This window comes from Helianthus annuus, chromosome 1, assembly GCF_002127325.2.
Source record: "Helianthus annuus cultivar XRQ/B chromosome 1, HanXRQr2.0-SUNRISE, whole genome shotgun sequence".
Taxonomy (NCBI): domain Eukaryota; kingdom Viridiplantae; phylum Streptophyta; class Magnoliopsida; order Asterales; family Asteraceae; genus Helianthus; species Helianthus annuus.
In genome coordinates, this window is record NC_035433.2 from 143,198,322 (window position 1) to 143,211,379 (window position 13,058).

Below are 13,058 nucleotides of genomic sequence, written 5' to 3' on the forward strand. Positions count from 1 at the left end.
CAGCCGTCAATCTTGAAACCCTAATGCTACCAAGAAACCTTAATTCAATCAGAAAACAACGAATGGAATCACTCTCTCTAGAAAACCCAAACCAAGAATGAACAAAAATCCCGCTTAAAGAAGGCAGCCAAAGAAAAACGCAAAAAGGATGAAGAAAATCGAAGCCCTAATGTGTAAAAACGGATCAATTGATGATATTACTGATTAGCGAGCATGAATAGAGAATCAAGATACCCTAATCACACAAACAATCACCACAACCACCAAGAAATCACGAAATTAGGTCAAGAAAGGAAGGGGGCGCCGTTTTTTCTCCATTCCTAGAGAGAGTTCATTTATCTATAACGTTCTATAAATTAGTTTGTTTGTATCCTGATACATCAAAATGGTTAATGTACATATAACGTTCTATAAATTAGTGTGTATGTTCCTCACCATAATTAATATTTACATATATATGATTCCTGCATATTTTTGTGTGTGTTTTTAGCTAAGAAACAACTAAATGATCATGTATTTATTTATTGGAGTAGGATCAAATACAAATCACATTTCGCATACAAACGGTAAGAACCATTTAAAAAGTGTCACGTGTCATCCAACCAATTATAGAGAAATGATAAAATAATATTTTAAATAATATCAATTATATTGAATTCCCTACAAATGTGCTAACAAGCATGGTTTGTACCGGAACCAACCCCTTTATTTACTTATGCGTATTAAATTAGATTAGACTATACATGATAAAGGATTATATAGTTATTACACCAATAAGCTACAATATGTATATTATTAGATGGTATATAATATATCCACATAATAAATACGAATGGATCGTTTTGTCATATAGTAGAATCAATATATATTGTTTAGTATAACGGATTATTTACTAATATCAATTTCAATGATTATTAATATACAATATATTATTTTTTTCTCTTATCTCTTATTTATTTAATATTTCTTTTCTCAATTTTTTTTTTTTGCTTTTTCTACTTATCAATAACTATTTAATATCACATTTATTCAACTACGTGCAACACTCAAGTTTCTAACCTATTAATAAATAAAAAACAAAGTAAAATGTTATAAGTTATGTAATACACAAGTTTCTAACCTACTAATAAATAAATAAACGAGTAAATTGCTAAATTTGTCCCTAAGCTTTAATCAAATTTGCTATATCCATCCAAAAAACTTCTTTTTCTCACCTGTACCACTGAGGTTTTAAAATACTTGCTAGATCCATCCATTTTACAAACATTGTCAAAAATTAAAGTTAAACTAATGGGTACTTTTATCATTTGACATATTTATTTTGTTTATTTTTTCTTTTTTTTTTAATTCATTTGTTTTGACTTTTGCCACCATCCATAGTCACTTTTATCTATTTCTTGTTTGTTGAAGCAACCACTCCACCAACATAGTATACTTTTCTTCTTTTTGAGACAAGCTTCTTATCTTCCTTCCTTCGTTCCTCATTAGACACAACCAAAATGAACACAAATTTCAGTAGTAATCACCTAATTAAACCTCAGATCGCATCGTCTCCGGTCAAGTACTCCAAGCTCCAACCAAAACAGATCTGAACCGTAGAACTTGCCGGAGTGAAACTTCACTAAACGGAAAAAGTCGATAGATCTCAAAAATTCGCTAAAGAAACGGTTATTCTATTAGAACTTCGCTATCCTCGGATCTATGAAATTGTGTTGAGTTTAGCACTAATTTTAAATATTAAAATTGTGGTTGGATATGCTATTTTGTGGCTTTTGAATTCAGTGAAGATGTTGAATGTTGAGTGATTGTTTTATCTTGAAAGTTTAGCTCTGATTGTAGGTGGAGGGGTGCTGGTGATAGAGTTGGTGACGGCGGTGTGGTAGCAGGTGGTGATGACGGGTGGTGGTGGTTCTAGAGAGAGAAGGGGGGGGGGTTGATGGTGGTTTTAGAGAGAGATTTTCAGAGAGAAAGAGAGAAAGAGAGGGGGGGGGGTTTATAAAAAAGAACATTTATTTTTTTTATGTTAAAGTTACAGAGAGAAAGAGAGGGGGGGGGGGGGTGGGTGGGTTTTTATAAAAAAGAACATTATTTTATGTTAAAGTTAAATAGAAATTAAAAGAAAATCGTAAATAAGACATGTATATAAAATGACAAAAGTACCCATTAGTTAACTTTAATTTTTGACAATGTTTGTAAAATGGATGGATTTAGCAAGTATTTTGAAACCTCAGTGGTCCAGGTGCGAAAAAAAACATTTTTTGAATGGATGTAACAAATTTGACTAAACCTTAAGGACGAATTTAGCAATTTACTCTAAATAAACACAGTAAAATCCAATAAAATTATATAGTACATCAAAGTTTATTTTACAAAAACATATATTGACGACTATGTGTGTTAACCGATTACATTATATGTATTCAAGCCGTGTAATACACGCGTTTATTAAATCTGTGCAATGCACGAGTTTTTAAATATGTAACTTTTTTATTACTTAGTATATAAAATTAATATTTATTCAACCCGTGTAATACACGAAGTTCTAAACTAGTTAATTAATATACATAAAATACTATAAGTCGAGTCTGTTCACGAGCCGAGCCAGGTCTAGCTCGGGCTCGGCTCCGATACATATCAAACCAAGTCGGCTTGGGTTTTTGGGGGGCCCTATGTATGTGTAAGGGTAGAACCGTACTCGACAATGAAAAAACACCGGTTGGTCTTTCTAAAGTGAACAGCCCAAAAACAAATCAACCCACCATTTCAAAACCCCCAATCGAACCACCAATTCCGTCAACAATGGAGTCATACTCCGGCGCCGGTGGAATTCCGGCACCAGCAGCAATCATATCATGCATCTTTCAAAACTTTCATGATCCGACGGTTTATATGCGCCGGCGTCGTTTCACTTGTTGTCTGCGCCTTTATTCTTCCTGTAAGTTTGTTTATACAATTCACTGTCTATTATATTCTCTGTGTTTATGTTTTGATTGTTGGATGGTTGGTTGCTGGTAGTTGGAATTAGTAGCTAGGGTTTTGATTGTTTGTGATTTGGGGTTTAGGGTTTTGATTGTAAGATCCTGAAAAAAGTTTGTATCTTGATTCTATACCTAGGTTAGAAACTCAAAATAGAATGATTTGTTTGAAAGTTAGGGGCTTTTTGTATAGCTCTTAATGGGCTCTTAAACTGGTTCAGCACTTGATCATTCGGAAATAAAATGATGAATTTTTATTTATAAAAAAAAAATTCGGAAGTTGCCAAACAGCCCCTTAATCCTTTTAGTTCGAATGTGAAGTAATGATGAAAGTTAAAGGGGTTGAACTGTTGAAGTTCAACAGTAAAAGAATCAAGAGATAGGATTACTTTATTTAGTATGTTTATCGGTTGAATGGTGTGTTTAATCGCATGTTCATTTACTTGTTTAAATTCGTAGGTATTATTAGTTCGAGTCAAAGAAGTTAGGAAGTCTATGATATAAATAAAGTGTCAGGGTCTATGTGATTTGTGTGCAGGTTTATTGAATAGAAGAAAAAGTCGTGATCTTTGTTTTGATCACAAAAAATCCGATTGTTTGAGTGGGGTTGTTTGAATCTGGGTCAACATGATTCAGTGATTGCCAATAAACTAGATTGTATGAAATAATAAATCTTGCAAAAAAAAAAAAAAACTATGTTTTTGATTCTATAATTTTCTTTTTGAGAAGCTGACATGTCACCATATTTCTTGATGCATGCAGATAAAGAGGAGGAACATGTCATACTTGCTTAGCGCGTATGGCATCCATCTACACCGTACTTTGAGTATTCAATTTTTTACAGCTCACTTGGTTGTAGGTACGTGTTCGCTTATGCGTTTACTATATTGAGGTTTGACCATGAAAACATAAATGTATTGACTTCTGGCTCACCAAACATTTCTACCATATTTGTCAGGTTTTCAGCTTGGGTACACTGTGATATTTGGGTCATATGCATCATTTTTCTTTGTCCACACTGGTTCGTGAGCATTCTCTTATTTTTCTTTATCTTATTAACAAGTTTTTTCCACTACGCAAAGCATGTTTATTATGTCTCATGTGAAACTTGAATTTATTCCCATTAAAACGAACATGAATTTGTTCAGTTAAAAATAAGAAATATTGGATTTAAATAACCCCAACTTTTATCAATTGGCCGATAACACTCCCAACTTTTGATTTGTACATCAGCACTCCCAACTTTCAACTTATTGACTGATAACATTCCCTTATTAACAGAACCCTAACATAGTTAGCTGATGTCAGCTGCCACATCATCAAAAATGCCATGTCAGCTGCCACGTCATTAAAAAATGCCATGTTAGCTGCCACATCATCAAAAAATGCCACATCAGCTGCCACGTCCATGGTTTTAAAAAACGTTTGAGGCGTGCGCCTCAAGGCGCGCCTCATGGTGTTTTTAATGTATAGGCCCCTCACAGAGGCTGAGGCGCTAAGAAAGCTGTGCCTCAGGTGCGCCTCATGGGATTTTGATAGTTGTTTTTGATGTTGTTGACTTTTTGTGTTAATTTCAAATATTTTATGTCTTTTTTAAATGTGTTTTTGATGATTTTGATGAATCTGATGATGAAATTAGTTAGTATTATTATTTTTATACATATATATATAGTTTTTATGTTTATTAATACCGCCTCGGCCTTACGCCTCGTTTCGTCTTGAGGCTTACGCCTCGTGAGGCGAAAGGAAAACGCCTCGAAACTAGTTTCCGTTCTTTTAAACCTTGGCCACGTCATATGCCATGTCAAAAAAATGGCCACATCGGATGCCACATCAGCAAAAACTTACAGGTTAGGGTTTAGTTAGTTAGGGAGTGTTATTGGCCAATAAGTTGAAAGTGCTGGTGTACAAATCGAAAGTTGGGAGTGTTATCGGCCAATTGATAAAAGTTGGGGTTATTTAAAACCAATATCCTTAAAAATAATTAGGTTTGAACATCGGCCTTTTTGACCCATAACCAAATTTTTGCTCATGGGCTACAAACGGTTTGTTTTATTCAGTTAACTTTTTGTCTATATTAGTTAAAAATATTTGAACATCTGTTAGTCAAATGGGTCGGTTATTTTGGTTTCAGCTCACGTGTAATTTTCTTATTAATTGCAGGACACATAGCAGCAGCACTTGTGTCTACTATTAAAAGATGGTATTGACTTGAACCATTGTGTAACAGCTGCTGAGTTTAAATGTCATGACGAATTTAATTACTTTAGCGCTACCTGTAACTGTTAGTTCTGGTTTACAACATAAGGCTATGCACAACGGATCAGCGGGAATAGTTTTGATTTTTGAAGTGTACTGGTGGGTGCTTAGTAGGGCAAGTCTTAAGTTCGTTGCGGCAATCAAAGAAAATGATATGCATTTGATAATGGGAAATCCGATATTGATCAGCTGCAAGTGTAAATTTGGAACTTAACTGAATGTTTGCATTGGTATAAGAAAAGGGAAACCGGAAGGTGGATATTGGTCACTGAAAATTTAGGGTCAACAATCAGAAAGTCAAAGTTATAAAAAGTCAATGCTTGACATATCGTCAAAACTGTCAAAAAATCAGTCAATTATGCTCAGATGGCTAAAGATTGGATGCTGGTCAACCGTGGTCAAAATTCAGAAAGTGAAAGTTGATTTTAGTAAAAGATGGACAACTGTACAAACTGTTCAGGAGTTAAAAAAAACGACAATGTCAAGATCAAGCAGTTATTAACGACTAAAGTCAAGGCTCTTAAAAGTCCAAATGGGTTGATTTGAAGATGAAGATTTATGGTATTCATGTTTGTGTGTATTTCATTGTCCATTGGGGTTGTATTGTTTTCTAGTACAAGGGAATGTGAGAAATTTTAGGCCAATCTACACCCACTTGTTTGTCACACCTTTTAATTAAATGTTTAGAACCTTCTATATCAAGTGTACGCAAATCTTTGGTGTATTTATCCTCCTTTTGTTAAAAAAATTACCTAGTTTCTGACTTTCCAGATTGTCCAGCACACAGTGGCCACGATCAGATAAACCGCCTTTCTTTTTGTTTGGGATGTTTAGTAGTTCTTGATGAATTCCAGCTGCTCGATGACACTTCATAAGTACCTTGGTTGCAGGATTTTCATCCAATAGAAAACAATAGACCGTACCAAATGCGCGAGGCTGCAGGTAACTAACAAATGATCGGTTGCTTCATTACAAAAAACACACATGGCCGATGGCAATGCATCCCTTGTCGGGATGGGATCCCGCTTCTTGCTCTCTCCTGCAGGGGCAAAGGGTGTTCCCCGGGATCCCTGACGTCCACATAAGTTGCCTTCCCTGCATCATCTGCAAATCCTTCATTATTTCGCGTGACAAGCAGGATGAGGGTCAAATCTTCCCCATGAATTTGCGAAATGAGGGCGGCAAGCGGTGTTCCGCGTGACCACGCTCCACGTCAGCACTCCGCAATGCCTCATCGCATGATAATGACATACTTTTATTAAGATTGGAGAATTTTTTTTTGGACACTTATATCCCCGAAAAGTAACAAAGAGAACATATTCATAAACAACTTCAAATTAAAGTCTAAATAACGTTTCACAACACAATTCAACAATATCCAACATTTTAAAAATAAGCAACAATATCCAAATTAATGTCTAAATACTTTTTAGATGATAAAAAATGAAGTAAAAAACAAACTTCTGAAATTGCATACGGATACCACGAGTCTTCAATCCATTATATTGATCAACAAATCACATTATCCATATTTGATCCTGAAATGATAAGTAATATATTTAAATGAATATGTACACAAACATAAACAAACACATACATTGTGTACGCAAATGGACAGACACAACAAAAGTTCACGAACAAACGAGACATATGGTCATGTCCATTTGTTTAATTGAATGAGCAAAAGCTTTAAATTTTGTTCATTGAACATGTACAAATGCCCCGTCTAACTCTCCAATGGTCGGTTCCTTTACACACCTAAATTGATGCAAATCTACCTCTGTTACAAATCTCAAACCACACTTTGAGATTTAAACAGTGACATCAAACCTAATTCATAAACCATCAGAATCTGGATTCCATGACGACATACATGAACACCTACATCATTATATTTGTATTATTTGGATAAAACGAAGAATCAACCTAAAGTTTTTTTCAGGAGGAGACGGTGTAATAATCTAATTCAAATGGAGAAATGATAGAAGAACTTAGAAATTAATAATAAACAAATAGGAAAACTGTAATCTAATTGATGATCATGTTGCAAGAAACATAAACAAACACATGCAATACACGCACCAAGGTTACCTTATGTATACATAGGCCGCAGTAACAGTTGACACTCGTCATACATTTTCAACCTAAAGTGGAGAAAAAAAACACAATTCATGAACTTTTTTTAGCTAAATTCAAACATAATTTAGTTTGCCAGCAAATTGCACGCATAATGAAAAAAATGGTGAAGTTATGTATGCATGTCAAATGAAACTAAGGTTAATAATATTTCTGTAATTTTTATATATCTTTTTAAAATGTTACATGGAATGTAGCAAAGGTCATTGTATTTTTAACATTTAATTCCATTGTAATGATATTTCAGAAAAAAAAATACTGAAATCAAAAGCAACGTCCAAGCAAAATCAAATACTTTAATTATTGTTTTTTTAAAGAACGCGAGACTTATGTAGTAAAAAGGTTAGAAAATAAAAAGAATAAAGGAGATAAATCTTACTCTGGATCATCAATAATACTTAGATCGGGAATGTGAGAAATTTTAGGCCAATCTTCACCCGTGTTTCTTGTACACCTTTTACATAGATGATAACAATTTCTTATCTCAAGTTTGTTTAGATCCTTGAAACTCTGAATCTCATCCGGTAGAGAAAGCAATCCATCACAATTTACAATTTCCAACTTTCTGATGCTTGGAAGGTTACACGGTAAAGAAATTAATTTGTCACACATTGTTAACAATAAATCCTCCAGTTTTGGAAGATTATCTGGTAAAGAAATTAATTTGTCACACTTTCTCAATTCCAAATCCTCCAGTTTTGGAAGATTATCTGGTAAAGAAATTAATTCTCCACATCCGTCTACTTTTAAAACCTTGAGGTTTGGAAGGTTACTTGGCAAGGAAACCAACATGGGACACCAGCTGATCTCTAATCTTTGTAAACAAATAAACATATCGGTGTTGTCTGCTGACATGTTTATATCGTCATCATGAAAACACTTCAAAGAATCCATGTCCCACAACTTAATAACCCTAAGACTGGGGTGTCTCCCAAGTGGTGGAAGACGCTCACAGTTCTTACACCCAGAGAAAACAATTTCAACCAAATTCCTTAAATTGTCCATCCAACTTGGAGAAATGGTCTTTCCCATGTAATCATACATTTTCAATATCTCTAAAGATCGATTAGGCTCTAATCCCTCAAGAACCTCTTCTTCGATGTATGGAAACATTTCTGGTGTCCTTTCTTCCCAGATGGTACTCCTGTCCGACCAGACTAACACCAAAATCGACAGATTTGATTTGCATATGAGATTGGCACTCTTGGCCTCACTTAATCCTCCAACATTCTTAAGTCCGTATATCTCCAACTTCCCCTCAAGAAGATTTAAATCCCCCAATTCACTTATTTTGGCCCCTCTCTCCTTACCAACAGGAAACCATGGAAGCATTCGAAGACTAGTTAGTTTCCCGATTCCAGGCGGCAAATGTCGGAGTGAACGACATCTATTGATGTCCAAACGTTGAAGGCTAATCATGTCTTTTAGGCCGTCAGGTAAAACTTCTATACCCGAGTATAATAAGGTCAAGTATTTCAGATATCTGAGCTTGCAAATTGATTCAGGCAACTTACGCAATTCGCTACAATAACATAAAATCAACACTTGCAAGTTTTGGAGATACATAATCGAATCAGGTAAAACTCCTATCCATGAATTTGATAGATTCAAGTATCTCAGATGTTTGAGTTTACAAATTGATTCAGGTAATGTCCATGACCCCTTAAGAGCCAAGTGTATTACCCTTACATACATGTGGTTGAAAAGTTGACTAATGCAACCTTCATCCCCCTCCCCGAACATGAATATTGACCTTAATGATGTTAACTTTCCTAAATCCTCAGATGATAAATTTAACTTCTCATCCGGACATGACGAGCTCAAATGAAGCACCCCATCTGGGATTTTAACCTCGTTACAAGCAGGCTCTATAACTAAACAATCATGTTTCATTACATGCCGTGCCATGTCATGCACTAGATCATGCATTTTACATCTATCAATACCATCCAGATATCGGATACCGTCCTCAACCTGGAAGAGGGATTTCCAGATCAAACAATTAAAAATTTCTTCCCCTATCACATACAAGTTGTCTGTTTCTTCTCCGGGCGGAATGAAACCATTTGCTACCCACAACAAGATCAGTTCATCTTTTTTTAGTTTGTGGCCTTTAGGAAACAAACAAAAATAAGAAAAACATCTCTTTATATGTGGAGCCAAGTTATCATAACTTAACTTTAAAGCAGGCAAGACATTATTATCTTGTAAGTTCCATATGTTACTGTCTTTCACACGTTGCCAGTCGTTGCTACTACTTTTTGACCACATTAAGCTGCCCAAAGTCTTCACCGCCAAAGGCAGTCCTTTACATTTCACAACTATTTCCCTTCCAATAGGCTCTAGCTTACGTACGTCATCTCCCACTCTTCCTTGTGCAAATGCATGCTTCTTAAATAATAACCATGAGTTCTCTTCTGATAAACATTCCAATTGATGTCGTAGCTCACCAACCTTAGCCATCATTTGACAAGAGCTCTCTGACCGTGTTGTCATCAGAACAATACTTCCTTCTGCCCCACAACTTAATGTTCCACTTATTATTTCCCACTTTTCCTTTTCATTCTCTTCAGCCCAAACATCATCTAGTACGATTAAGAATTTCCTTCCCTTTAACTTGTTTTGGAGGTTTTCTTGCAACATATTCAGCTGTGTAAGTGTACACCCAGATTTATCTACGGACTCGATGATTTTCTTTATAATCTCGTTAACTTGGAAGTTTTCAGAGACATACACCCAACATCGTAAGTCGAAATATTGATCAACTCTCTCATGGTTATAGACTAACTGAGCTAGAGTAGTCTTTCCCATGCCTCCCATACCCCATATACCATACACCCGAATCTCACCATTCTCATATTTTCCTATATCTTTGTTGCATATCTTTGTTATAACCTTCTCCACCTCTTCATCTCTTCCTAAAATTTTTGAAGAATCAAGTATAAGCGAGCTAGTTTCCCTACTAGGCATCTCACCTTCAACTCCCACATCTACATGACTTGTGTCACTAGAGATCAAGTTTAACTCAAATCTCCTGGATGCTATCTCATCCAGTTTTGTTCTTATAGCTTTAACTTTGTGAGCAGCCCTAACTCGAAACTTAAATTGGGAGATTAAGGCTCTTACCTTGTATTTGATGCCTTTTTCTTTGTTTAGATGTTGTAGCAAAGTTTCAGTTGAGATGTCGTCCAGCACATCTTCAACCTTCAAGGATGCAGATCTGAGACGTCGAAGCCATAACTCTACAGCCTTTTCCTTGATGTGTTTCTCTTCTGCATCTTCAAGAACAGCCTGGATCTGCTCGAAATCTTCCTTGAGACGCAAAATATCACCTTTGAACCGCCGAAGTAGACCAACCTCTTCAATAGCTGCAGAAGTCAATCTCCGCACCATCTCGTTCACAAGGGCAGAAATAACCGCATCCCCCATGATTAATATTTCAAAATATTTTGAATCAGAAGTATGTGTGTATGCCACTGAACGTAGTTGAAGAGCTATATGTTTGAAAACCAAAGCAAGAGAGTTAAGAAATTGAAATTAATGCAATCCAACAACTATCTCTTAACTACGTGTACTGTGTAGTTAAAACGTTAACATATATGTGCTGTGTTTCCTACCTACTTGTACTATGCAGTTAAAGCTTAACATGTGCTCTGTATTATTGTAAGGACTAGATATCAATTAAATGACCTAACATGCCTTCAAAACCGAACCATTGGTTTTCGGTTATGTTTGAGTCGATTTTATTGGTTATATATGCGTCGGTTATTAGTTAATCGGTTAGATTATCTAGGTGACCTTAGGCATATATACTCGAGTGCAAAGTTTTTTTTTATATATACCATCGAGCCGCAGTGAACCAATCAAAGCAACGGATATGATTGCTTGCAATGGTGGATCTAACTGTCTAAGTTTCCAAAACAATATTGTTTTGAATTTCTTTTCTTATGAAAGAGTAAGTGTACTTAGGGTATCCGGTGTGGGTGCGGCAAAGGGTGCGGGAAACACCGCCGCCGACCCTTTGCTGATGCGGTATCAATGCTGAATCGGGGAGCTGTTGCCGACGCGGGGAGATGTGTTCAGGAGAGAGAGGGCTGCGGTGAAGGGAGGAAGGAGAGAGAGATAGGTGTGTGTGGTGGGGTCCATGCAATCTCAACCAATCACACTCTTTTCCTTTTTTTTAAAGTTTACCACTTCATCAAGCGTCTAAACCATTGCCAACACTTTTCAGCAAAGTTTAAACACTTTTCACTGATTGACGTGACGCACTCTGATTGGTTGATTTTTTAGTTTTCCACTCTCAAGTGTTTAACCACTCCTTACACCCTTAAGACCATGGGGTATGGTGGGGCGCGATGAGTTGACACGTGGAGTTCGAGCCACCCCCCCCCCCACCGGTGAGTGACATGTCCGTGGGGTATGGCGGGGCGTGATGAGTTGACACGTGGAGTTCGAGCCAGCCCCCCCCCCCCCCCCCCCCCCCCACCGGTGAATGACATGTCCATGGGGTATGGCGGGGCGTGGATGAACCGCGTGGCTTCACAGTTTATTAAAAAAATACAAAAAATTAAAAAAAATACACACAACATTAAAAAAAAGCCTAAAATTTTATTAAATTCTTAAAAAAATTACAAAATTCATAAAAAATACAAAAAAACCTAAAAAGGATTACAAAATTAAAAAAAACCTAGAGCGTTAGGTAAATTTCAAAAGAGCGAGCTTGTCGAACGGCTTTCGCTCCTTGCCCCGAAACTCAATGTTCGCCACCGCCACCCGGTCCTCGTGGCTAAACTCACCGCTCGGAACGGCTTCGTAGTAGGCTGTGAAACGATCAAGCTTCGGCCGTAGCTCGCGCCATTTATGTTGGCACGCGTTTAAGTTGTGCCGGTCGTTTCCGACGTTGGGTTGGGTGAACCGCTTGGCTTGGCCAAACGGTTAGATTTTGAAATTTATATGCCCCGCTATGACCAAGCCAACAAGCGAACAGGAGCCGGCCACATAGGATAGCCCACCCCACACCCGGCTTTAAACTCCCGCACTTTGGACCACCCCCAAACCCAAGCCCACCCTGGGTGGTGGCTTGAGCGTTTTCAGCCAACCCACGCCCCAACCCCGCCTCATACCCCATAGTCTAAGCTTTAAAGAAATTGAAGTTAATGCTTCAACTGCTTCTTATCTGCTTCTACTGTGTATTGAAGCTTTAACATGTGATGTGTTTCCTACCCACTTGTACTGTGTACTTAAAGCTTAACATGTGTTCTATATTATCGCAAGGATTGGATATCAACCAAATGACTTAAAATAATAGTGACTTGGTTTATACAGCTTACCTAATTTGAAAGAAAAATAAAACTTTTTGAATAGTGACTTGGTTTATACAGCTCACCTAATTTGAAAGAAAAATAAAACTTTTTGAAAGCAATACGGTTTTTCTTTTCTTTCCTTTTTCTTTAAATATAGTGACTTGGTTTATACAGCCCACCTAAATTAAAGAAAAATAAAACTTTTTGAAAGCAATACAGTTTTTCTTTTCTTTCTTTAAATATAGTGACTTGGTTTATACAACTCACCTGATTTGAAATTAACTACAATTGTGCTCTTCCGTCTTACGCCGCAATCATCATGAATGCAAAACGTTTATAACGTAGAAGGACTGTTAATGGTTGTTACACATTGATACTTTCGAAA

At 36.5% G+C, this 13,058-nt stretch overlaps 2 protein-coding genes across 4 annotated transcripts; one reads left to right on the forward strand and one right to left on the reverse strand.

Annotated features, from left to right (window-relative positions):
• The first annotated feature begins 2,657 nt into the window (after positions 1-2,657).
• On the forward strand, positions 2,658-5,888 carry LOC110883089 (CAAX prenyl protease 2). Its single transcript, XM_022130940.2, has 4 exons — positions 2,658-2,935; positions 3,738-3,834; positions 3,934-3,996; positions 5,139-5,888. The coding sequence occupies exons 1-4, from the start codon at positions 2,873-2,875 to the stop codon at positions 5,183-5,185; spliced, it is 270 nt and encodes an 89-aa protein (XP_021986632.1). The 5' UTR covers positions 2,658-2,872; the 3' UTR covers positions 5,186-5,888.
• Positions 5,889-6,559: 671 nt separating this feature from the next.
• Positions 6,560-10,937, reverse strand: LOC110883097 (disease resistance protein RGA2). 3 transcript variants are annotated; one of them, XM_022130946.2, is made up of 3 exons: positions 7,750-10,937; positions 7,326-7,378; positions 6,560-6,772 (listed from the first exon to the last, which is right to left on the reverse strand). In XM_022130946.2, the coding sequence occupies exons 1-2, from the start codon at positions 10,797-10,799 to the stop codon at positions 7,327-7,329; spliced, it is 3,102 nt and encodes a 1,033-aa protein (XP_021986638.1). In that variant the 5' UTR covers positions 10,800-10,937; the 3' UTR covers positions 6,560-6,772; position 7,326. The 3 variants fall into 3 exon arrangements, with proteins under 3 accessions (XP_021986638.1, XP_021986642.1, XP_035831826.1); XM_035975933.1 differs by having other exon boundaries at positions 6,670-6,772; positions 7,317-7,378; positions 7,750-10,932; XM_022130950.2 differs by lacking the exon at positions 7,326-7,378 and having other exon boundaries at positions 7,750-10,932.
• Positions 10,938-13,058: the final 2,121 nt, after the last annotated feature.